General features: G+C 34.2%; 1 protein-coding gene and 1 long non-coding RNA gene across 3 annotated transcripts in view; both read left to right on the top strand.

Annotated features, from left to right (window-relative positions):
- Positions 1–26,860, top strand: part of LOC126738495 (integral membrane protein GPR155) — a 49,807-nt gene that overhangs the window by 5,041 nt on the left and 17,906 nt on the right. For both annotated transcript variants that reach the window (XM_050443863.1, XM_050443862.1), the window contains 4 exons: positions 14,968–15,257; positions 15,319–15,653; positions 15,796–15,917; positions 16,000–16,165. In XM_050443863.1, coding sequence (XP_050299820.1) covers positions 14,968–15,257; positions 15,319–15,653; positions 15,796–15,917; positions 16,000–16,165 — 913 coding nt within the window. The remainder of the gene's footprint in view (positions 1–14,967; positions 15,258–15,318; positions 15,654–15,795; positions 15,918–15,999; positions 16,166–26,860) is intronic.
- On the top strand, positions 19,691–23,145 carry LOC126738500 (uncharacterized). The gene is made up of 4 exons (XR_007661356.1): positions 19,691–22,544; positions 22,600–22,681; positions 22,738–22,821; positions 22,877–23,145. It is a non-coding gene; the product is annotated as an uncharacterized LOC126738500 (long non-coding RNA).

Here is a 26,860-nt window from a genome sequence, read left to right on the forward strand (position 1 = left end):
TAGAGTACATATTTTTTTAAATCGTGATTTTAATCTAAAAAAATGCAAAATTTTTGGTAATATTCTGTTATTAGTGGTGGTTTTTAATAGTGAAAGCTATCCGATTTATTATTAGTTGCATTGCAATCATTTGAATGATATAAATCTTAGCCACTTATACCGTCTAACCATACTAAAACTGCATTTTTTTCGTCATTAAGGGTGGTTTTTAAGGGTTTAAGTTTCAAAATATTGATGGGTACTATAATCCCCAATGTAAAACTATATTTATTTTGCATATTTATATGAATTCTAGGTTGTAAAACACCTATTTTTGTTTTATTTTAATTTTAGTGGTTTGTTCTTTCATCCCCTATTTTAAAAGCAAATAATTAGGCATTTAATAAGTTTTTTTTATTTAACTGCCTTTTTATATTTGACTGTTACCGAGTTCCATATGCTGAGTGTTGTTATCACATTATTATGTAAATTTAATTAAATATTTAAAAAATGGCTATATTAACGAAGTTATTATTAATTAAGTGTATGTAATCTTGGTCAGTTGAGAAAAGAGCATGAAAGGAACATAAAGCTAAGATTTAATTGTGTACATTCTAATAAACTTAATTTTACAGCTATCTACCAAGTGTTTTTCTTACAGTTATTTGTTCAAAAGAGATACTTAATAATATTCTTTCAATTTCATTTTAACAATAATACAAAGTGCCTTTAATTTCAAAAAATTCCATATAGTACACGCTGCCCGCCGCGATGTACGAAAATATTCCTTATTAAAAATGTTTCAAACACCCCCCGTATCGTAAAGGATTGCCGTCGAAACTAAATAATGATTTACGACCGCGTAAAAAAAGTCGGCACTGTTTAGAAGTCCCTACTTCAAACGGCCGCAAGAGAGTGAACCTACTGTCTTGTTCTTTATACTGTGACCGGAGGCAGCACAGTAATTTAATAATGATTCGCCTCGTTTGTTTGTTCCAGTGCTTCCCCAGATAGTGTGGTGAGCATTGGCGTCACAGCCTATTATAAGGTTTTCCAATCTTTGATGGTCTATCAACCTCCGAACTGTTGTCGGAGGTGGTTCCCCTTGTTGATCGTGCGGAAAGTATGCTGATACTATTATTATATCGTAGCTCCTCTCCGCTGTTTTGATTTGTACTTTGACCGCCGCTGTGTCCCTGTCACAAAACTCCCACAGCGGTGTGGCCTCTATATCTTTTCTTATAAAGATACAGCTTCTTAGGTTAGGTCCCTCTTTTGGGTCTGACACTAGTCTCCCGTTGAGGTTTCCTAGTCCCCTTATAGCATTTTTGTAAGGCCGCAGTGGCTGCTTTGCAGTGGTGGAGGTTTATTTGTATCAGCCTCGCACCGACTGCGGAGAGCGATTTTAGGAAGAAGAGGTTCCCGGCAATCCCTCTGTTTCCATAGGGGTTGCCTGGTCCCTCTTCTCTTTCTCTTGGCTGCCGGCCAAGAGTCTGATTTTTATGCTGCCAAAGTTGAGGTATAGCGATTGATTCGCTTCCCTTACTTTGGCCCAGGATTTCTCGTCCATGAGGAGCGTTACCAGGCAACCCTTGTCGTCCTGGTCCTTCCTCATGTCGAGCACTTTCCACAAGCTGGTGTTGATGTTGTTTTGAACATCCAGCTTGTGTAGGAGTGCTTTCGGTTCCTCAGTAGGTCCCGGCACCCAGGTTATTGCCTTCACCGGTCTGGGAAGTTTGCCGTCCTCCGTTATCTGGAGTTCAGCCCCTTCCCAGGGAGTTTCCTTCTGCACCAGTTCGACGAGCCAATTTTTAGTTGACTCGTCAACACAGGTGATGTGAAGGATTCCCCCACCGTGGCTTACGCCTGCAAACTTGGGCGCAATTTGTGATCCGCTCTGCAGAGCGAGCGTTTTGTTGAGCAGCCAGCCCTTTAGGGTATTTGCCTGCTCCTCCGAGACGAATGCCTCGGGGTATTTTTTGGCTGTTATGGCCATTCTTAGCCCCGCCGCAGCATCCCGATAGGACAGCCCTTGTTCCCGTCTTGGCCCCTGGGCTTCTTCCTGGGTCTTTTTGACTCCGGTGGAGTTTCTCCCTCCGAGCGATGTCGTTTTTGCGTCTCGCTCGTATTGGCCTTGGTCCGGGTTGGTGTCAGTGCCTCATTGGGCCCCGTCCCCCCCCTTCCCTTGGCCGCCAACAGTTTGGCTTTCCGTCTTTGAGCCCCCGACGGTCGTTTCCTCCCGGCAGGTCCCTCTTTGGCTTTCTCAGCGGCGGTTCCTTGCGGCCCCGCCGTTGACTTCTCAACAGCGGTTCCTTTAGGTCCCGCCATTGCTGGCAAAGGTTGCTCTTGGCCCCCTTCTTTGGTTTTTTGGTTGTCTTGGTCCATCATAGATGTTCCCACGAGTAGCTAGGGAAAGGGTGGTCCACCCCTGCAGAGCCCCGCATGCAGGGGTAAGGCTGTATACAATGGGGTGCGCCTTGTTCCCCAGGGTTGGCCGCTAGTGACTGGGCTTCCCCCTAGTCTTGCATCCCTTGGCGCGCGCCATACCCTAGGAATTGGGAGATTTTATAGTGTTCTCACCACGCGGTCCGGGTGGTTAAGCCCAGATCCCCGTGCCGTTCATCAGCACGTACCCCACGCTCCCTTTCAGGATCATGGGGGTCGTTGCGCCGAATGGACGGTTTACGGTGTATAGCTGGTCCGCGACGATGACCTTCAGTTGGCTCGGACGGGTGTAGGCCCGTTGGCTTCCCTTATAGTCACCGTTAACCGGAACCATTACTGGTTTTCTGGCCGTTCTCCTATCCGCCACCTGGAGACGCGCCTGACAGGTTGCTAAACCCCCGCAGATGTTTACTGCGGTATCAGGTACCTTAAGTTACTACCAGTAAACTTAACCACTACACCCCATACACACTCGAGTTCTAAAACAAACATCAGAAAACAATACATAAGAACAGCAGAAAAAAAATACATAAAAAGTAAATTAAATTCCATAATTATCCCCTCAAGTATAAGACAGCAAAGACTTCTAACCATACAAACAATTCAAATAAAATTGAAATACTGTAAACTTACACTTAGGGAAAATTAGAATGTGTCGACGTAGTATTCATCCATTGAATAGAAACATTTTTCGGTCAAAAGTATTTTCAATTTACATTTAAAAGTGTCAATACATGTTGCCTCCCTGATTCCACCTGGTAAGCGATTGAAATTTTAATTCCCTCGTAAAAAATAGATTTTTTAGTTAATGTGGAGTAGGGGATTGGAAGATTTAGATCGTTCACTTGACGCGTTAAGTATCTTGGATTGGGGGTTATAAATTTAAAGCGATTTGCAAAAAAAGCAGGCCACTTCCTGAATGTAGAGGGAGAAGACAGTGTGTATGCCCAGCCTAACAAATAATGGGCGACAGGAATCTCTTGGCAGATGTAACATACAGCATGCTTCTGTAAAACAAGCAGCATTTGTAGGGTAAGGGTAAATTGCCAAGTAAAGTTGTCATAATAAAATTTATTTATTTATTTATTTTTTATCAATGAGCCACAGCCCAATATAAAGAAAATTTACAATAGACAAAAAATTTAAAAGTATCAAATTTAATTTAATCCTAACTCCGATATCAGAATAATTCTATATATAATTTAAGTAAATGAAATTCAAAAAATATAAATAAAATAATCAAAGACTAAAACAAGCATAACAAAAACACAAAATCACAATCAGTCAAAATTTATTGTAAGTTTAATTAAGCTTAACCAGGAGTGTTAATTAAGCCTCAAATAACAAAATAAGAGCAATTAATAAGTTTTCTGTTTCGCCACAAACAGGACAGATACAATAATATTATGGATTATCAGCGTTTCATTTACAATCCTATCCAAAAGTTTTTTATTTAATATTTTGATATTTTGAAGTAATTCAAGTGAGTTGAAAAGTTATTTGCTAATCTAGCTGCTAGAAGTCAGAAATCTAGATGTCCTATTTAACTTGCAAATTCGGGGCCATCAGAATAAGAATGCAGTAAATGATAGAACAAAGTAAGATCTCTGTACATTGGACAGATTTTGAAAGTAGTTATTTGAAGTCAGTTTTCCAGATCTGAATAATTTATGTTATCAACCCCCTGCTGTTCTTATAGTAGGCAATATATCTAAGGAATTTATGTTGAACTGTGTCAATTGCCTGAATATGAATATTATAAGATGAGGACCATATAGAAGAACAGTAATCCAGATGTGGCCTTACTAGGGAACAGTATAACACTTTAATCGAGGGAACATTTAGGAAGTCTCTGGTACTATGTTTGATAAAGCCCAACATTTGTAAAGATTTAGAGATGATTGTTTCAAAATGAAGTGTAAAGGATAAGTGGTTATTAAGTGTCAAAATTGTGGTTTTAATTAAATTTTTATTGAAAATTTGTACAATCCTACACATACACACAAATTGTTTTAATATAAACCATGAAATATTTTAAAAAACTTTTAAACTTTAAGACTTAATTTTTTTATTAAAAATAATTTATTAAACCTTAAAATATTAACTCAAAAAATATGTTATAACAAATGTTCAAATATTCCTCTAGGGTCTCTTGCCATAGGATGTTGGTTGTTTAAGCTACAGTATACATTATTAAAAAGGGAAAACATAGCATCATTTGTGCATTTGTTATTTAAAAATCCAAATTGTTGGGGAGTGAGTATTTTAAATTTCAGTAGGAATGATAGGAGCCTTTTTTTCACTAATCTTTCAATCATTTTTGATAGTGTGGGAAGAAGAGCAATTGGGCGATAGTTAGAAGACTGATCTTTATCTCTTCCTTTATGTAGAGGGATTATTATTGCCTTCTTAAGGCAGTTGAGAAAAACTCCTTTTTGAAAAGACAGGTTGATTAAATTTGTAAGATGGTTTAATGTACACTCTGGCAGGTTTAGAAACATGTTCAGCATGAGTCCATCGGTTTCAGAAGAGCTCTTATTTTTGATTTCCCTAATCGTACTGCGAAGCTCAGGTAATACTATTGGCGTAAAGAAAAAACTGTGTAAATTTTCATCTGCACTGGAAAGATAAGAAAGTGGATCGTGGGTAGGAGCTATGGTACTCATTAGATTGTTCGCTACATTTACAAAATAATTGTTGAGGTTCTCAGGAGAGGTAGAGATAGTATTGGACTTAAAGGATTTATTTCTCAGATTATTAACAATCGACCATGATTCTTTAGCGATATTACCAGACTTTGCCAGTCTCCTGTTATAGTAAATGTCTTTTGGCGCTGTTAGAGTCCTTTGATAAACTTTTTTATATAGTCTTACATAGTCATGAAACAAAGCGCTGTCCGAGAATTTTCCAAGATTGAATAATGAACGCATGTTCTTAGCAGATACACGTAAGACTTGAGTAGACCAAGGTTTATGTTTATTCAGTTTGAGAGGCCTTAAAGGAAAGGATTTGTGAGACAGATTAGATAACGTTTTTATAAATCTAGAGAATTCTGAATCAACATCAGAAGGGTGGACATTCCAGTCAGTTGTTAGACACAGGTGCTTAAAATTTATAAAATTTGATCTGAGAAAATACGGCCTAATTTGCGGGGAACATTTTTAGTTTTTGATATTATGGAAAGCTTTGTTAACACTGCTTCATGATCTGAAAAGCCTGAGTTTAGGACAGTACAGTCAACGAAATCCGGATCAAAGGAAAATACGACATAGTCTATTGTACTCGAGCTGATTTTAGTTAGTCTGGTTGGTGATTTAATGTGCATGATTAAGCCAAAAGAATCGAAAATGGACTGGAGAGATTCTTGAGCCGCACACACACTGGAAAAATCAATATTTAGATCGTCACATAAAAAGATTTTATTGTTTAAAGGCAAAGACTTAAGCAAGCTTAGTAATTTTTGAAAGAATATATTTACATCCGCGTCAGGTGTTCTATATATACAAATTAGATGAAGATCATATTTATTACTATAGATAATGGAAAATTCAAATAGTTTTTCAGTTATTAAATTATCGAACTTGGTTACTACCGAAAAGTCGTTGCTTTTAGACATTATCAAAGTACCTCCATGAGATACATTTGTTCTATTAAATCTGGCCACTGTAGAGTAATTGTTAATAAAAACGTGCTCATCGATATTTAACCAATGTTCGAAAATACTAAGCTTGCCATTGTCCAGTATGTTAGAGGGTGCTTGATCCTCTTCTTGCGTCAAACTACCTAAAAATTTTTAGACTAGAATAGTAATTGCTCTGGCTTTCTCTAATCCTTTGGAGGCGTAGCAATTTCTCTGATGAAAAAAAGGATCCAAAGGCTGACAGATCTGCTTCTACTTCAGCTGAACCAAAATCATAGGCGTCATGGTAGCGAAAGTAGAGCTTCCGCAAGGCGTCCACGTCACCAGGAAGTCCCTCTGAGGCAAATGCCAATTGGATGCTGGTATTGGTGTGTCCTTCGAAACATAAACTGGAGGGCTGATCATGCAGATATGAAAGAAATAACCTGAGGGGTTTTAAAATTGAGGGATCCCTTAGCCTAGTCAGTAAATAACGACCATCTGCCGCATCCGAGTCTCTTGACAGTCTCACTAATGGTGGAGTCATCGGGTCTATATTTGATGTTTTATTCATCTCCCCCTATCTATCAATGATAAAATCAGCCTCCAACAACTCAGTCGCTAGGGACTTCGAAGTAGCTATCGCCTCCTTGTCTGAACCAATCTTCAAAGATTTAACTTTCCTGAGTAGAGTGTCTGGTGTTGCTGCATCCGACCGTTGCGACAGGTTATGACTATCTGGGACGAAAGTCTTACAAGGTGGTAAGCCTCAAGATGTATTAATTACCTTTGCTGATGTTTTTGAGGATGATAAACATGAATTGGAGATGAAAGTGCCTGGAGGCCACATGCCAATATCCTTCAGCCGCTTTAAGTAATTGATATTTTGCACACCAATTTTGAAGTCAGAATGTGCATTTACTTTGTTTTTTAGCATTGGGAAGCATCTGATAAAGTCCGTGGTTCGCAGTTTCCCAGACAAAGTGCGCAAGCTGATTTCCGGTGAACTGAGGTGGGACATTTGACACAACCGCATAATGCCATTCATCTTTATTCAACAAGTTGATATTAGGTGTTGTAAGAACCTCTGAGCCTCGGTTTTCTGTCTGTTCTGTCTGGCAAGCAATCGTTTTTTTAGCAACAGGTTGGCTAATTTTTACATTAGATTTTTCTTTAGCTAATTGACCTAAGGTGCGCGTCAATTGGTTTACATTTTTCCGCAAGCTCTCAATTTCCTGTATTAACTCTTGTTTGGATGAGTCATGGACCTGGATCTTAGACTGTCATCATGTCATTGATGTCATCATGATTGTCTATGTCCATAAGAATAGATGACAGATTAAATATTTCCTGTTTCATATCTCTAATTGAATGGAACAGAGATTCTTGTCAATTTTCATGACATCCATTCATCTGGATGCCCCTTAGAAAATGATGCATTTATAACATCTAATATTCGGCTTCCAACGACTTCAAAAGCATCTTTAAAAACCTTGCCGGATTCACCGCCACCAACATTTTTCATTCCATGCACAATTCGTTTTAGGTTATTGAAACGTTTTCAAACCTAATGAACTCTGTAAAGCTCTGATTCTCCGCATTTTCACTTAGATTCAAGTACGTTAAATCAGCAGATGGTCGAATTATTGACTATATGATATTCTCAATGCTCTCCAAAAAATACTTATAACTGAAAATACTAATGATGGTTGAGCTGTATCTTGTTCTATTTAAATGGTAGCTATTCCTATTTGTTTGAAAATAGTTATGTATGTCAATTCTTAATGTTAAAAAGTCATTAAATATTATGGCATTAAACCTTTTTTAGGGTTATAAATTAAAGTCATAGAAGTAAATAAAAACTTCGTTTTGTGCCGTAAACCCCTTATGGGAATAGATCAATTAAATCTAAAGGATTAATGTATTTCCCTTCTTAAATAGAATTTCTAAGGATCCAATATGTTTTTTTGGATATTAGATACAAAATAGTTGCACATTAGTGATAATGCGGTTGCACTCATGCTTTAAATAATGTTATGCGAGCATGTAAAGTTAAGCTTTATGCTACTCTTGCAAAAAAAATTTTTTTTCTTTATAAATGCTAAATGTACCTCGAAACTTAATACATTATCAACTTGAAAGCCTAGATATTTTATGTCCACTGTAAAGGTTTGTTATCTATTTTTAATTCATGGTTTTTTAATTTAATGTTTTTTATTTACTTACTAACGTTAATTTCGGTTGTTTTTACGTTTGAGTTTAGTTTTTTTTTTCGAAAATCATAGTTCAATAAAGTCATTTAAATATCTTATAAAGAATAAAGGCGCTAAAATGCTGCCTTGTAGTAAACCAAATTTATTTAATTTACTTCACGATTCTATTATTCCTATTCCAGTTTTTTGCCATTGCTCTTCTAAAACATATTCTTTAAATCAATTTAGAAGTTGTTTTTGAAAGTGGTAGACAATGGTAATGTAGAAACAGGTAGTCAGACTGACATTGTCTTTGTTTTTGGTACAACACGACGTTCTTCAAAAAAAAATTCGACACTGCCGTTCTTAGATGTTCTTGTTAAGAATACAATATAAGAACGTCTGTGTATCGAAAACCCACACATACTGGACAATACCTACACTTTGATTCCAATCACTCTGGTTCGACTGAAGTTGGAATCATCAGGTCTCTGTACAATCGAGCTGTAACCATCTGCAATAACGACGCAGACTTTAAGGCGGAAGTAGCACTTCTTATTAAAGATCTGCAGTAGAATGGTTATCCCAAAAAACTTATCCAGAAAACTATCCAGAGATCGATGGCGAAGGAAACCAGAACCAAGCAAGAGGATGAATCAACTGGGCTTCTCGCAATCCCCTATATATATAAAATGTACATCCGAGAAAATCTGACGAATTGCTAAGAAGTTTATTCTAAAAACCGCCTTTAGATCTGGCAATACAATAAGAAGTTCTGTTTCCAAAACAAAGCCAGAATCTACAGCAGACACCAAAAACTGCATCTACCAGATCCCTTGTGAGTGTGGTGACTCATATGTTGGCGAAATCAAAAGACCTTTGGCAGTTTGGCAGACCAAGGAACATCGCAAATGGACGGCCACTGGAGAAGTAGCCAGATCAGGCATTGCTGAACATGCTTGGACAAACGGCCATAACATTCACTGGTCTGAAACACAAATCCTAAGGAAGGAATCATACTGGCGAAAAAGGAAGTTTTTGAAAGCTGCCTACATAACGCAAAACCAGGCAACCCAGTGTGGATGTTCCCAACTTATGGAGACCTCTTCTAGTAGACGCTCTCTTTACGCATCATCATAATTCACGCCTCATTGATCCCATTAATCATATATAAGCCTGCAGAATAGGAAATTGCTTTAGTTTACACTTGATAACGGTCGGAGATACTTACCGACCGAAACGTCGTGTTGTACCAAAAACAAAGACAATGTCAGTCCGACTACCTGTTTCTAATTTAGAAGTTGTATCACTCTATAATATTGTAATTTTTTTAACAAAGTTTAACGGTCTACAGTCTCAATGTATTTTAAAATCAAAGAATATAGCTATCATATAATTGCCCTCAGCTACATGGATTTTCCATTTGGATTTGGTTAGCTGTAAAGGTGTTTCTGTTGTGATGTTCTCTGAAACCGGACTGATTTCCTAAGAAGAGCTTGTTTGTTAAAATATTCCATCAATTAAGGGAGTACTGGCTTTTTCTAACTTTTTTTCAATGCAGGCCTTATGTATTTACTTGCCTTAACCCTGACGCTATATTGGCATTAGCAGCTTTTGGTATAGGTATAATTTTACTTGTTTTACTATAATTTTATTTTTAGACTTTTTGGAAATAATCCATACTGTAGCAAAATGTGAACTAAGTGCACCACTAAAAACCAATAGTGCAAATTGTGCATTTCAAAAATTTGAATTGAGATAATTATTTGGATCTTTTTGTACTTTTAGGCTCTTCATTTTTTTTTCAACTTTTTCAGAAGAAATAGTTTCAAATAAATCAATTAGTTCTAGGATGGATAGTGTATACACTAAGAAGGGATTCAGCCAACAGTTAAGGTTCAATGCACTCTCACATCTCTTCATCAATCTGCTATTTGTGGTGGTTTAGTGCTTTTATTTAAAATATGCAACAATGAAATTGATGCTTCGGGTCTTATTAATAAGAGAAGTCTTTATAATACAGAGCGCATTACAATTATTTATTAGCTTTGAATTTTTGCTGTTCTCTGTATCCGTACCAGAAGACACAATCTATTTTATCTTAACACTTATGGAACCCAAGAAAGAGCCCACATATGCAACAACCGGTGCAAATGTGCAATGCAACAGCAACTGGTTCAGTGATGTTCAGTTACAGTTTGATGTTGATCTATTTGGCATGGCTTTGAATAATTTCAAATATCATTGCCTTACTGTGAAAAGTGCATAAGTCCAAAATGAGTAATTTTACAGGAGAAGCAAAAAACTGTATTTTCGGGGTTATATTTTAAGAAAGATGCAATTTTTTTTAACGAAATTTATTTATTTATTTTAAATTTAGTTAACATTTTGATTTTTAATGTTTTTTTGGAAACTACCATGTAGTAAGGGACTTATGCATTTTTCATACTCTAATTTGCGAACAAAAATGGACTTATGCATTTAAAGAAAAACAGTAATCATAGAACAGAAACATTTATTAAACAAAAACAAATTAAAATCTTTTTATTAAATAAAAGGTTATTCGTGCTTCAAGTTATCGTAGAAAGGATGATAATCTGCCTCCATTGTTTTCTTCAAAAACATTAAATTATTAAATTTTTCCTTTTTTATTTTTAAGGAATCTTTATAAAGCGGTGGTAACGAATTAAAGGGTACAGAGACTCTACTTTTACTTTGCCTGATAGGTAATTCCTTAAAATTGTGCTTGTGTCTAGTTTTGGAATCAATTTTTCCATTTACATTATATCTTAATGTCCGTATATCATTCATAGTGGGATTACCTACTTTAAATTCTGGTCGAATGGACTTCACTAACTTAATTTCGTCAAAATTCTTGAAATGTTCATGACTTAAATAATTCACTTTATAGGGCTTCGGCAATTTTCTCGCATATTTACAGGCAGCAACAATATCAGCGGGCACATTGACACTTCGTCTTTTCAAATAACGTTCTATGGTGGAATGCATCGAGTCACATTTCATTTGGGTGTGACCCTTTTCCAAATATGTTTGTTCAATACACACCTGGTTTGTTACAGAAAGATTAAGAAGAGCCTTTGATAATATGACATTCCTATTCTGTGCTGCACATCCGTCGCTAATTAAAATGATCTTTTGGTTAGGGGTAAGGTTTGGAATAATATCAGTCAAATTGGGAAATAATAGAGGAAAACAATTTGCGGTTAGTTTTCCTTCACCCTCATGCCATACAAAGCAATGCCCTTCTTTGGTATGGAGGTCAAAAATCGTAAAATTATGGACTACTAATTTTGTTCGATAATACAAAGCCAAAGCGTTCGACTTCGGGCAAAGGAGAACCGATTGTAGATCCATTATGAATACTTTATCGTCAGAAAGTTTAACAGATTCTTTTTCACTTATTGCTTCATTTTTCTTTTCAATGTGCTCGATGTAAATTTGCTCTTCTATATTTTTTGTTTTATATCCCACGCATACATCACATTCATCTTTTTTTGGAGCATATAGTGTCAAGTTAAGTTCGTCAAAAACTTCGTGAATAGTCTTTATACTTAGAGCATTTATTTGCACACCAATTTTTTTTATAAATGTAGTACACTTCGGCTTTTGATTTAAAATGTGGTTCAAGATACAGTCTCGATGTTGTTTTGCGGCAGTAATGAGATTCAAGCTTAGGCAAGGTATGAAAAAAAGATTTTAGGTTTTCCTTTTCTTTGATGAATCTTAAGTTTTTCTTTCTTGGAGTATTATTATCATGAGTTTCCCTCGAGCTGGCATCACTTTTATTAGGACTTCTGGTGTCACTTTCAATCCATGCAGATATTGTTCTTACTGAAACTCCCAAAGTGTTATACGCGAACTTGTTCATTTTTTGTATGTAGAAAGTATTGATACGAAATGGATCTTTGGCTTTTGTCTTCTGTTTCTTGTTCGAGCTGTCGGCAGCGCTAATACCCTAGATGAGACATAAATTCTTTTCTCTTTCCATTTTAACTTCCAAAACTTCTGAAACATCTTGTCTTGTTCTTGGTCACTTATTTTAAAGCAATGAATTTCTGTATTTATTTTAACACATTTACACCTTTCCTTTAGAGTTTTCTTTCCTTTGTTTATTTTAAACTCATTGCCTTTGCTGCCTGTGTAGTCTAAACCATGTTCTCGTCTTTTTTTTATTCCTTAATACTTCCACTGTTCAGGATTGCTAAATTTTCTTTTTTTTTTTGTTTAAGTCCTGATTATCAATATCTTCACGAGAAGAAATTTCTTCTTGTTCTTCCTCCTCCAGTAGTAGACCCTGATCACTCGCTTCACCATCGGTCGCTTCATTTTCTTCTTCTTGTTCCATTTCAAAACTGGAATCATGATCTTCAACTATTTTAACATCTTCGTGCTCTTTTTAACACATTTAGCTCGTTCAAGGTTTTCGTAATATTTGGGTTATGTTCTTTTCTTTGGTCTAATTCTAATAAATTTTTACTTTCAAGTTCTTTTTCATCGGTTTTACTTACATTCTCCCCTACTTCCAAATCAATTGTTGTATTAAGGTTCCAATGATTATCTTTATCTTCATTAATATTATTAACAAAACTAGTTGATATCACCACAGAACTATCAAATAATATATTTTCATCATTTAAAATTTCTTCTGCCAGTAGGCATTCCTCTAACAAATCATATGTTTTGCTAGCTTGAATATCATTGGAATTTTTAGGTAGCTAATCTTCAAAACTCTCAAGTAGCTCTGAATACTGATTATCAATCGAGTTTTTAATGTCTTGTAGGCCAATAGACCGTTGGAATAGTTTATAGCCTCTTTTTGATTTATACATATCTGAAAAATACAATTTTTAAATTAATAAGTGGTGATAGAAATTGCTAAATATTGTTTATAATTTTTAAAAAGTTGTGATGTTGTAAAGATTTGTGTTGGCACTACAGAAAAATAAGAATTTTTCCCGTTTAAGGATGCCAACAAGAGTTACTTATTATTATTCTGAAACCAAGAGGAGATCTAGAATGTAAAGCGGTTTAAATACTTGTGAATCTGGGATCTGGGGACCAAACTTAAATCAAAGTATTTATATAGTTGTCCATTAACGACGACATTTTTTTAAATTATGTGCCTATCTAACTACCTACATTTAAAAAATTGGAAAAATTACCTATTTCTCAACATATTCAACTGTGCATAACTCCGCCCGTATGTTAAATAAAAATATATAGTTTAAGTTGTTATTTTAGTGTTATAAATTTTTTAAAGAGAAAAGGAAAATATGGCAATATAATACGTACTTACCTAACAAAAATCACAATTTTGTATACAAAAAGCCCTCATAAGCATAAAAAATAGATCAATAAGTTGAAAACGTAAATTCAATACCGTTTAACCACAAACACTGACGGACTTATGCAGGTTTCATAGAGTTGTCAAAATAGTTGGACTTATGCAGATTTCATTTCTATAATTTTAGCGACAACTATTGAATATTTCGCGATCTAAAGTAGGTCCCCGGATAGCTTTAAAAATCAGCTAATAGATGCCACCAAATGTCTGAAATTGAATTTTTTGGACTTAGGCATTTTTCACAGTAAGGCGACGATATGTTCTTCCAGATAGAATTAGATTGTTAGTTATTTAAGCATTTAATATACTACCTGTTATTAGTTTTGTATTGTACCAGTTATTTGGTGCATTACTGAATTTATTTTATTATCTGACAGTATTATTAAGATTTGTTTTCTGGTGAACAATAAAACTTTGAATTTGATGTTGGAGCCACAGGGCAAAGTCCTTTCAAATTTGGTCTTCAATATGTCCTACTAGAATTATTATGCAATGATAAAGAGATATTTTTTGGTCTATGGCCTGGTCTACTAAATCACTAGGTGAAATGGCATTGCGGAATGTAAATAGTCAGTTTGCTTACATTGAATGCAAGGAAAACATATTTTTTCACTCTTCCTCTTATCCCACCTTCATTGCCAAACTTTAAAACCTTAACATGTCACTGAGATCACTGATTTAATTACATTAATTTATAAGTTTTATGTTATAAAGCATATATTCTTGATCTATGTACTTTGAAGACTATTCATATATTTACTCTAACATAATCATAGATCATTTTGAAAATATATCAATTATAACAGATCCACTTTTACGGGACGACACCCAAAACAACATTATTATTTAGTAATAAAAGAAATACATTCATTAATATAAATACAATAAAAGGTTAATATGTTATTTTTAATACAAAATGGCTTATAGGTTTTCTGATAGGGTAAATTGAGAGCTATATTTATATTGCATAAGTTTACTCATTCTTACGCACCTTTTTGCAAAATAAAAATTCTAACCTAATCCCTTGAATTTTTCCATAGCATATTCCCTCCTGCGTTATTACTAAAGCAAAGCAATAGCATCAAGTAGCTAAACAACTTTTTTGCTTAAGTAAGGGTTTAATCTCAGATTTACTACCTGGTTTTTGTAATAAATCTACGGCTACTAATTTAGTGTTTTATCGATCTCATCTCAGGACAAATTTAGATCATATTATGTACACTGATTTTAGTAAGACATTTGATACTGCTAATCATCATATTTTTCTTGCAAAATTGATGAATATTCACAATCAAAATGGTAACGTGCACACACAATCATGTTATTATGTTTGCCTAATATATAATATACATATTTTTCGGTTTTAGTTATGCAGCTGGTCGAATGAACTGGATCTCAGAAACGGAATCAAAAGGCATGAATACATTTGTAGGGACATTTTCCCTACCAGCTTTAATATTTATGTCCCTTGCCGAATTGGATTTAAGTTCGGTTAATTGGATGTTCCTTGTGGCTATACTGTTAGCCAAAAGTGTAGTATTTTTTGCTGTGATAGTGGTTACTTTATTGGTAGGCAGACCGTTGAATTTGGGCAGGGCAGGCATTTTTGCTATTTTTTGCACACAGAGTAATGATTTTGCTATTGGGTATCCTATAGGTAAGTAGAGACACCACATTGGAGTATCACTTAGTAAGCAGAGATGTTAAACTGATTTTAGTGGCTGCACTTTATAAATCTACCCATCCCGAATATGCATCTTACTTATATTTGGTAGCACCAATAAACTTGGCTATTCTAAACCCATTAGCGTTTGTCCTTATGGAGATTCATAAAAAGCGAGCTTTACAAGAAGACGAAGAAGCACTACTGAATCAAGAGGTGGTGTCGATTAATAGTTCCGAGTGTGCTCACCATAGAAAAAGATGCAAAATGGTGGTGACCGTAATGAAGAATATTTTTTTTAATCCTATAATTTTTATGACGATCTTGGGAATCGCTGGCAACGTAATTTTTAAGCATCAAGTGCCCGTATACTTTGCCGGAATCTTGAATGTAAGTATCAATGTATCAATAAAGTTTACTTTTAAATTTAATGCCATTTTCTATGAATTCTAAAATGTGAAAATATGATTATTATCTCTTTTTATGTATGAGGTAATACTAATGTATATTAAGTCCATAAATATATTTGTAGGGGTTAGGTTCAGCTTTCTCTGCCAGTTCATTATTTTTACTCGGTCTCCGGATGGTGGGAAAAATTCATAAATTGACTGGAGCAACGCTGGTTGTTCCTGGAATTTTAATAATGGTCAAATTGTAAGTGTTTAACTTTTAGAATACAAGGGAATAACCATATTATTACTTAAAATTAGATGCTGATAAGATTTTTGTTTTCTAGAATTGCTTTACCATTGATAACAAGAGAGGTTGTAAACGTACTACATTCTGGATATAACAGCTCTGAAACTTTAGATTTAAGTACTTATGGCTTCTTTTATGGCACATTCCCGACTGCTCCAGGTGTTTTCGTTTTTGCTGGCCAGTACATGATTGATATAGATTTGGTAAGAATTTTGAAGTAAAGCAAATATTTTGTTGAGATTAAGGATATTATATGAAATTAATTGAACCTATGGTCCATTCAAAATCAAGAGGTCAGAGATAAACAACGTGTATGCTAATTTGCTTATTTCTAGTTTCTAGGTTTTGAATGGACTTTAGTATAAATAAAATACGAATTTAATTTGAATACAACTTGAAATGCACCATTGAAAGCTTAACTGGAATATATAGAAAAACAAAGTTACAAAAAAAAAACGTCAATTTTAATTTTTGTTTGGTGTATTTATGATATTGAGCTAATATTAATATAAAGTGTTGAATCCACAACTAAATTATTTTCTAATTTTTAATTGCAATCATAAAAAATCACACTAAAGATATTCATGGAATTTGTGTTGAACCTGAGTATTGGAAGAATTTCTTCTCTCGTTGAATTTAAAAAATATTAGCTACAAGAACATTTATATACTTTAATTATGTGCCTGAAGTGTTAATTTTTATTTATTTATGCAATCTAACGTGAACACCAAGTTTACAATATATATTATAATTTAAAATCAAATCATTTTTACATTAATTTGGTAAAATACATATAAAGTCTTAATTCCAAATAGAATACCAAAAATTGTTAATTACCTAACAAGAATACAAATCACAAAATTACATAGGAAGTTTAAACATTTCTTCATCCGGCTCTTTGGATTGTGGAACCCATAATTAATTCTATAAAAACACACTTAAAAAGATGATAATTTCTTAAGCTATGATTGCATTTGTTTAAATTCAAAGTCAAAGTCAAGATATACTTTATTTGCTAAGTTTACAAACTTGTGCTAAAGCTTCCTAATCGTAGAATTTATAATACTAGTATTTATTTGGTTATACAGGATACAGGACAAATACAGAATCGATTTTGATTGTACATAGAAGCATATATATAATTAATTTTAAATATTAAAATGAGTCATTAAAATACTCTTCAATGCTGTAGTAAGCTCTTGGTAAGATTAATTTCTTTAGTTCTCTCCTAAACTTTTTAAGGTCTGTAACAGTCCTAATCGAAAAAGGAACATGATTAAATATTCTACGACTAATAAATATAAGAGAGTTTCTCGTAAGTGAGGAGGTGGGGATTGGGAGAGATAATTTGCCCACTTGACGAATATAAATGGTGCAGGATGGTGGACTTACGGACTTATGTATGAGTGTTGCAGTTTCCAATATAAAGAGTGAGAAAACTGTTAAAATTCTTTCAGCTACAAAAAGAGGATTACAAGAGACTCTCAGACCAACACCACACAGATACTTTAGTGCGTTTTTCTGAATAGTAAAAATTATGTTAAGGAGTCCCTTGGAGCACAAACCCCAAAATGGCAACCCATAACGCATATGAGAGTCTATTAAGGCGAAATAAACTGAACGAGCAAACAACCTTCCCAACTTATGCCTGGCATCCCTGACTGCAAAACAACCAGAAGATTTAGCAGCGAGGCCCAAAACGTGGTTGTCAAACCTTCAAAAAAACAAAACATCCAAAAACATTTACCATGTTGAATTATGCTTTAAAAATTAAAATGTTTCAAAAAAAAACTAATAAAAATATAAAATTAAATAAATGTCAAAAGAAAGGTTAATTAAAAAAACTACAATAATAAAAACGGTAATAGTAAATAAGCAAAAAAAAGAGCACAACAAACGATGCAAAAAAACACTCGTAAAATTCAATTCAATTCGCAAATATTCTCAAATTTTTTCTTTTTAAAAATTGATCGAATTTTTCCTTTTCAACTTTGATTTCATTTATTTCGGGTTTCAATTTTTTTATTCAATACCTGAATTTGTCTATTCTGTTCCTCAATTTTTTTTTTTAATTCATTGTCCACTTTTCTTACGATTTTTTTAATAAACTCCTTCAAGCCTTATCAAATCTGCTCAAAAATTTCACTTTTTACCATTTCTTCAATTTTTTTTTTTGCAAAGCATTAAAACTTATCTTCATTTTTTAGTTGTAATTTCACTACACTGTAACAAAGGAAACAGGCTTATCAGTGTAAATATGATTCGACTTTCTTTATACTTTACTTTGCACAGCTGGCAAGGTGCTACTCTGTTCGAACGCCCGACATCGACTCGAGGAGGACCATTAGAAACTCAATAAATTCGGATCAATCAAGCCATTAATTAACTTGTACAGAAACAAAAATTCTTGGTGCCTTCTTCGTGACGCCTATGAAAGCATTTCCAATAAAATACACCATACGTCATAGGACAATGAGAAATATCCAAAATAATAAGAATATTATTTAAAAAAGTTGTTTTTCACCTTCTCAATATCGTGGCATCACATTATATCGCAATACTCGAAAAAAGGGCCAACGTACTATTCGTATTATACAATGCAAGAGTTTCACAATTTCAGGAGAAAATGTTTGCTATTACGCTGTAAAAAACTCTCGCTATTTAACAGCTTGAAAGAAACGACGTTAATTAAACGGTTGTGTTTTATTCTTTGTAGTTTTCCAATCATGGATGAAACAGAATAGTTGACTACTCCATGAACAAAATGTTAAAAATTTTAATTGTCATGACTATCTCCAATCATATTACTCAATTCCAGTATTTTTTAGTACCGAATTCCTCTCAAGTATAATGTTTTCATGTGATCTCAAAAACTACATGCTCTGAGAGATATGAACCTGCTAGAGAGGTATGAACAAAGCTAGTCAAGTGCCACCTCCCTAAATTCACAATCCTCCAGCGGCATCATCTGTACCTCTCATGACTAACGCAATCGAACGGCTTCAGCGGCGATATTTAGTCACAAAATATCGGCGCTAAGTCGTTTTACGATTTATGTTTTCATAGAGGGCTTTCAAAAAGAAATATATAGCATCAGTAGTATTATTGTTTATCAATTTCTATAACGTACTATGAACCTATACATCTAGATGTATCAAGTTTTTTTTCCTTACATATAAACACTTTGAGTTCAGGAACTATGTATGCTCTTAGAAAGTCTGAATTTTTCACATTTAATCTATTTAATTGAGCATTGATTATATCCTGGGGAGCCCACTTACTTGCAGAACTATAATGTAATTTCTTTCGGATTCAATTCATAATATTGGCAAGCAAGGATGCAGAATCCATATATAATTTTGTCTCTAATAATTTCCATTTTTCTTTTTTTGAGTATGATTCATGGAAGTATACTTCAAGCTTTTCCAAATATTCTTGTATTTCCTGTTTAGTACTAGACATATTGGAAATTCTTTCCCAGTAGTGCGAGGTATCCATGCACAACAAACACTTTTTTTTTTAAATTTGGAAGACAGCATAACACAGCTTAACATATCTGAAATAGTGATTGTTCTTCATTTATTTTACCACACTTTTTGAGCTTAACTTCCACTCAATCATCTTTGGAATCACAATGAACAATTATTAGGGATTCCCTATTTGGAAGTGCATCTTTTAACTGACCAAGTTTCTTTAAATATCTCCATAAAGTGGGCTCCGAGAATTGCTTCTCCATTTGTGATAAAGTTTTATGAATCCTCTCAATCTTGGAAAAGTTATCGTCGTTGTATCTAATATATCAATGCCCCTAGGTAATTTAGCAGTACCTCTAATTTCCTTGCTTCTCTTTAAGTTTTTAGTTTTCCTGCATAAATCCTTATATCCTTATTTTTTCTCGCCATAATCCATTTACATATTACGATTAAGAAATGTATGCTGTAACACTGCTTGGTTTCCTGTATTTGCCTCTTCAGTATTGGACAATGAACAATCGGACTCTGTGGCACTATCCAGGTCACAGGTGTGAAAGAAAAAGGCTAACGCCTTTTTCTTTATCCAGGATCTCCAAAAATCAATACTCGGATTTTTTCTCAAAACATTTTAGGTGAACTAACGGATACGAACAAACGAAATTCACTGTTTTCTTTGACCTTCTAATAATAAAGCATGTTTTGAATTGACATCAAAGACCTTCGATACGGTCCATCAAATTTTCGGTCCTTTAATATTTTGCGGATATCATAGATAGCAGGAGTAAATTATACTGACGCGTCACGTACCTGGGTGCATCGGACTTATGCCGATGTTTAAATCACAAGCTAACAATTCTTAGTATGGAGGGACGAGACCCAGTAAGGATGAACTCGTAGACCAATAGAAGTTTGCATGAATAACACAAATATAAGGTAAAGTAGAATCACCTACAAACCTATTGGTACAAATTGCAAGTTAGAGATAGTTGTTACCTTTATAGCAAAACAACCCTTAGGTATCTCCTTGCCAAAGATAATATTCTGTTCAACCTTAAGATCATTATCTAGGCCAAGGAAATTCCCGTTGTCATATTGAGCAATTGGAAGGTTATACCAATAGTTTGGTTTAATTAGAATTTAGTGCTTTAATTACATCTTTAATTCGTGTAACTCGTAGATGGCGTTAGCTGCTCTTCGCTTTGAATTTCAAACAATTTACTGGAATCAAGTTGTCTTCTTCTCTCTCTCTCTCTCTCTCTCTCTCTGACTAACGTGATTTTTCTGTCTGTCTTTGTCATTGGTCACGTACGCCATGCTCAAGGATCTACTTTTTACGTATTGGCATTTTCGATACCGGGCTGTTGTTTCCCATTGTTTTTCCTGTAATTTAAATACTTTGCCTTTTGGCATTAGATTGATTTCCGTACTCTCTGCAACTTAAAGCTAAGCAAAGCAACATTGTACTGTCAGTTCTGGTAAAACTGGGCCTACGTGAGATTATCCATCGTAAAGGTATCCAGAAATTGCATTTTGGCTTTCTTTCCAAATGGTGTGGTCTTCAGGTTAACAAGTTCGAATTGCTCGATGTTGGGGTTCGACCTCATAGTTAAAGTCCAGTTCAGAGATCTATTAGAATCTTTGATGTGTCGCAGATGCCGCACTAACTAGTCCGTGCGCCTATGTCATATTTATTGTTGCATGATATATATGTTTAAATGGCAAAATTTTATATTGTCTATCTATGAAATCATTTTAAAAAAAACGTAAAACGCCATGTTTTATACTATTTTTTATTTTTCTTTCGAAAATGTCAATTTTTAGAAAGAAAATAATACCACAAGAAAATAATATCAAAAAATTGACCGCGGACTAAAATCCAAGCATCTTACAAAATATTTTAAACACTTCCAGCACTCACAGACTTGTCACCTCTTTTTAGCCAATCTATTAAACAAAGATAAAACACCTGCGTTCTGACAATTCCTACTTTAGGCTATGCAAGTGATTGTGCATCTCTCTCTATCCCACTGAATTTAAGAATTACGGGGCCGTACCCAAATAAATTTTTGGACCGTTTTTGTATTATTTTCGTCGTGTTTTTAAAGAGATCTACGGATGGGTCTATCGCCTTTAAAATAGTTGTTGGATGGGTCTATCAGCTTTAATAGTTAGGAGGGGGGCCATGTGATGTTATTATTTGATGTGTTTTGCCGGTAATGCTTTTTACACGTTTATGAAAGTAAAGAATTTAGAATGTAGCCTGTATTCCTGTAAATTTTTTGCAGTTTTTACTATGAGGAACAGTGTTTTTTTATTTGTGTTTGTGCATTTGTTTTAGTATTATACCTAAAGACCTTAAAATGTTTCGACCCTGGAAAAATAGGCAGGAAAATTTGGCAAATGAAGAGGAAAGTGTTTGTGCGGGCTTACGGAGGCCGTGGGTGTACAAGAAAGACAATAACATTTGTGAAAAAAAAAATAAGAGTGATCTGGCAGTGATTTAGACTTACATAGTTCTGATAGTTCATTTTCTAGTATTGAGGAAGCAAAAAGAAGCAAGGGAAGTAGAAGCTACAGAGGAAATCAAGCAGTTTTAAAAGAACAAATTTATCTAAATATCTATAACAAGAAATGATACTCAGTTCACAAATGATTGTAGTGCTTTGCAAAAAATAGCGTTTTTAACAGGGGTTCCCTATAGTACAATATGCCTGTAAAAAGAAGGATTAAACACAGAATAAAAAGGAAAGATGCAGGACAATCAAAGGGACTTGACATGGATATTGCCAAATTGCTAAGGAAAGGTGTGTATTCTAAATACAAAAACAATGAGGTTCTGACCATATAGACACCTTATCGGCAAGGGACAAACATTTCTCAGTCTCAACCTTGCAGAGATACCTGATAAAACTTGGATTTAAGCATAAGATGGTTAACAAAAGAGCTGCTGTAATGGAATTTTCAGGTGGTGTATAGAATATTTGAGGAAAATTTAAAAAATTTGGGAGGAAGAAAGATCCATATATTATTTAACCGAAACATGATATGATACATTTATGATTGATGTATGATTTCCATTCTCTGGGAAAAAAGTCTCTTTTTTGCCATAGTAAGAAAACCATATTTTTATTAATAAAACAAGTTTAAAATTTTGTTTTTTACAGCTTACTGCCCCTGTTGTCCTTCAGTGATACAATAAAGACTGCTTCTTCCACCATTCTCTGGGAAAAACCCTGTTTTGCTATGGTAAGAAAAACACTGTTTTTTATAAGAAAAAAAATCTAAAATTTTGTTTTTTACAGCTTACTACCCCTGTTGTCCTTCAGCAACACAATGAAGACTGCTTCTTCCTCCATTCTCTGGAAAAAAGTCCCTTTTTTGCCATAGTAAGAAAATCCTATTTTTATTAATTAAACAAGTTTAAAGTTTTGTTTTTTTCAGCTTACTGCCCCTGTTTGTCCTTCAGCGACACAATAAAGTATATATAATGTAATGCTTTAGAATCCATATGCTGATGTGCGAGATGAAGTTGGAATCCATGGCGGCAACAGAGAAACTGTTTCCTTCCTTAATGGAAGAAACTGCTAAAGAACAATGGCAAAAAAACAGAATTTACAAAATTTGTATTAACTTTTTGGGCCAGATTCAAAAGAGTGGTTAAATTTATAAAAGTATTTAGTATCCTCACTGTAGTTTTAGGATCCAGTATACTTAAAATATAGTGTTTTGTATAAGATTTTTAGTTTTTAGTATAAGCATTTATTTTTGTTAATTTTTATCTAATCTCTCCTAATATGCATAATAACTAAATATGAGGCAAACAAATTAATAAATACGTTAGGGATGTAAGGTGTGTTTTTTTTTTATAAGTAAAACTTGTGTCTTTTAAAGGCATACAGTATAGACAGCCAGATGATTTTTAATGTAAAAGTTTATTTAAAAAAATATACTTCCAATTTTCTGACTACATAATTACTTTTTATCAAAAGAAGTTGGTACTAAATATAGAGATGGGGGGTTTTCATGAGTATATTATTATAATAATAAATCATAATATGTATTAATTAAAAAAAACTATAATAAAGGACATTGAATATGGCAGCCACAATCCCCATTAATAACCACCACCATGTAAAAATAAATCTCAATTCCCAAAAAAAGGAAATATGTAAAATTTGAAGACAAACCAAAACATTTTACACTTTTGTGTCAAAAAGTAACTATTTAATGCCTTAATCCACAGAATAAATGGGCCTAAGTAATTTGTCACCTACTCTCATTAAACTCAAAAATGCTTTATTGTCAATATAAACATAGAAGTTGTAGACAAAGCCAATAGACTGTACATTAAAGGAATAAAAACGAGAAACTAATTTAAAATAAAATAAAATTATATAGTAAAACTTTGAAAAATACTTAAATGCTAATCATTAAAAATTCATCATAGTTTAGGTGCTACATAGTTTAGTACGCTTTACTAGCAAGAAATATTTTCTTCCTTGTACGTAGGCTTTTTTCAGTCTTAAGTTGTCTTATTTCTAGTGGAAGTTTATTAAACAGCTTTCTACCTCCATATATGATAGAGCTACGGACAAGTTCAAAATGAGGAATGGGTAGCCTCAACAAATAGTTTTGTCGCGTATTATAGTGGCTTCCTAAGTGGAGTTCCTGTTTATATTTTCTAAAAACTAAGCAAACTGTTTCCAAAATAAAAATACAACACAGGGTTAAAATATTATGACTTACAAAAAGCGGGCGACATGAATCACGAGGCTTGGCCCCACATAGATATCTAATGGCCCCTTTTTGGAGTACAAACACTGAACTAAAAAGTGAATTTGAACATGAACCCCACAAGCAAATTCCATATCGAAGGTGCGACTCGATAATCACGAAGTATGCAGATCTGGCGATGGAGAAATTAAGACCGGTGGCAATAACCCTTAGGGCGTAGCAGCCTGATGAGACTTTTCTACATACATTCACAATATGGTCTTCAAATTTAAGGAACTTGTCTATGGAAAGACCCAAAAACTTACTGAACGGTGGCATGTTGATGGCTTCATTATTTAAACATATATCATCTGTATTACATTTAACAATATTTGTTTTGGAAACATTAAATGTCAAAAAATTTGCATCACACCAGTCTTTTATTTTTAACAAATCTGCACGTATATTGGCCTCCATTTGAGAAACATCAGAGTCGTGCCAGAGGATGGTGGTATCATCGGCACACCAGTTACCTGCAGTTGTGGCAGATCGTTCACATAAATGAGAAAAATTAAAAGACCAAGTACTGATCCTTGCGGAACACCCACATTTATATTAAGTTCCTTAGACATACCACCATTAAAGTTGACAGCCTGGACACGATTTGATAAGTAGGAACGAAACCACTCAAGGGCAGTTCCCCTGAAACCATAAAGCTCCAGTTTCATCAGCAGCACTCTGTGACTCATGCAGTCAAATGCCTTGGACAAGTCACAGAATACCGCTGCTGCAACTTCACCAACATTCAGTCGGTTGTACAGGTGCTCTAGAAAGGTAAAGATAGCATCATTTGTGCTCACAGACTCACGAAAGCCAAACTGCTGAAGACTCAATAGGCCAAATCCATTTGAAAATGAAACCATCCTCACCTTAACGAGCCGTTCCACTATCTTGGCTAAAGTAGGCAATAACTTTAGTTACGTAGTAACTTACTTATTTTTTTATTTCGTTTCTTAATATTGACAACAGGAAAAGCAGTGTTAAAATTGTTTAATAGTATCTGATGAAAGCTATGCAGTGGGTTAACAGTAGTCAATACATTATTCCAACTTGACATATTGCAAAGCAAAGAGACTTGACTTGTTATAAGGGACTGATGGCGCTAAAAACTAAACTTATGAAATTAAAATTTTTGGTTAAACTCATTTAACGTACTTAAATCTTATATTTAAATTAAATATTATCTTGCTATCAACTATCCTGAATTTCTAACTTAATAAAACTAAACCCAAAAATCCCGAATAATAAAGTTTTAAATACAAATAAATTTTAAGGCCGGACCTGTGCAACTTTTCACGCTTGAGTGGCTGTGGCTAAGGTCAGGCGTTTAACAAAATAGTACGTGGGCACATGCAGTCACATTTTACGAATCAAATGTATAAATTCTTTAAAAAATGCTTAAAACATTTATTTATTTAATGAAATGATTAAATATCGCTTAGAATAATACTTTATGACTCTTTCCACATAAAATTTTGCGGTTTAAAGATGCATGTCATGTGACAATACAAGCAACACCGGCACACGGACTATTTGCGGTACATCAAAGATTCTAATAGATCTCTGAACTGAACTATACCTCATGGCGACACTAGCCGTATAATGTGAAAGATTACTTTAATACACTTTATAAAACACCCTCCAACATCTTGAGGTAAGCTTGGTTCCTTTTTGTTGTTAAACATTTTCTCATGGTTTTTAAGGCCGCCATTTTAGAAGTTTCACGCGTTTATTTTAGGGTCTTATGCCGGGTCCTAAATCAGATCTTAAGTGAGATTTTATGCGGGATCTTAAGTTAGATCTTACGCCAAGTCTTCAGCGAAGTATTAAGTCTTAAGAGCCATCCCAAGACCATCCCGAGCCATCTCAGGTGATGTTTCCATTTCCCATCATAAATTAGAGCTTTGTCAGGATTCCTTGCTTCTTCACGACGTTATTGATTGCACCTTAGTCAGCCGCTGACCTTGAATCTGCACAACGGGTTACCAGGTCAAGAAACGTGTAAGCAATGTTACGACTTGTTTGACTGATTTGTTATTATTGTTATTTCGACTTTGGGACTGGTCATATTGACTTAATTATATTATTTAATGGCTCCTTAATTTATTAATTATTGTCTAGTGTCTTCTTTCTTGGCAATTTACAATGTAATGTAATTTGCATAACTACCTAAATAATAATTTATTCAATACTCTTTTAATTTCACTATCCTATTTTCGTACAGTATTATATGTAAGCAACCGCACTGAAAGGTATATTTATTTTACTTGATTTAGTATATACATGTTGTTCATATAGTGCAATGTGCGGTAGGTTACTGACTTTGGCCAAAGGGTAGTTACATACTAACAGGTTATTGATTTTTTTTAATGTTTTAGAGTTTTTGTGCATAAAGTTTTGATTTCAGGGGTTGTACTTTTAACAATAAACTGTCTTACAATCTTAATGATTTGTTTAAGTGAAAAGTTAAACAGTGAACTTTGACCAGTATAGTATTTGCATATTTTCTAATATAGTATTAATAATTAAAGCTTATTTTGTGTTTTACTTTGTGTTATATATAACATTCTTTTTGTTTATGAGAGAACCAGTTTGTCAGTACTGCACTTTAAATAAACACTCTAAACTGGACTGCGCCCACAATGGGCCCGT

Source organism: Anthonomus grandis, chromosome 7, assembly GCF_022605725.1.
Source record: "Anthonomus grandis grandis chromosome 7, icAntGran1.3, whole genome shotgun sequence".
NCBI classification, from domain to species: domain Eukaryota; kingdom Metazoa; phylum Arthropoda; class Insecta; order Coleoptera; family Curculionidae; genus Anthonomus; species Anthonomus grandis.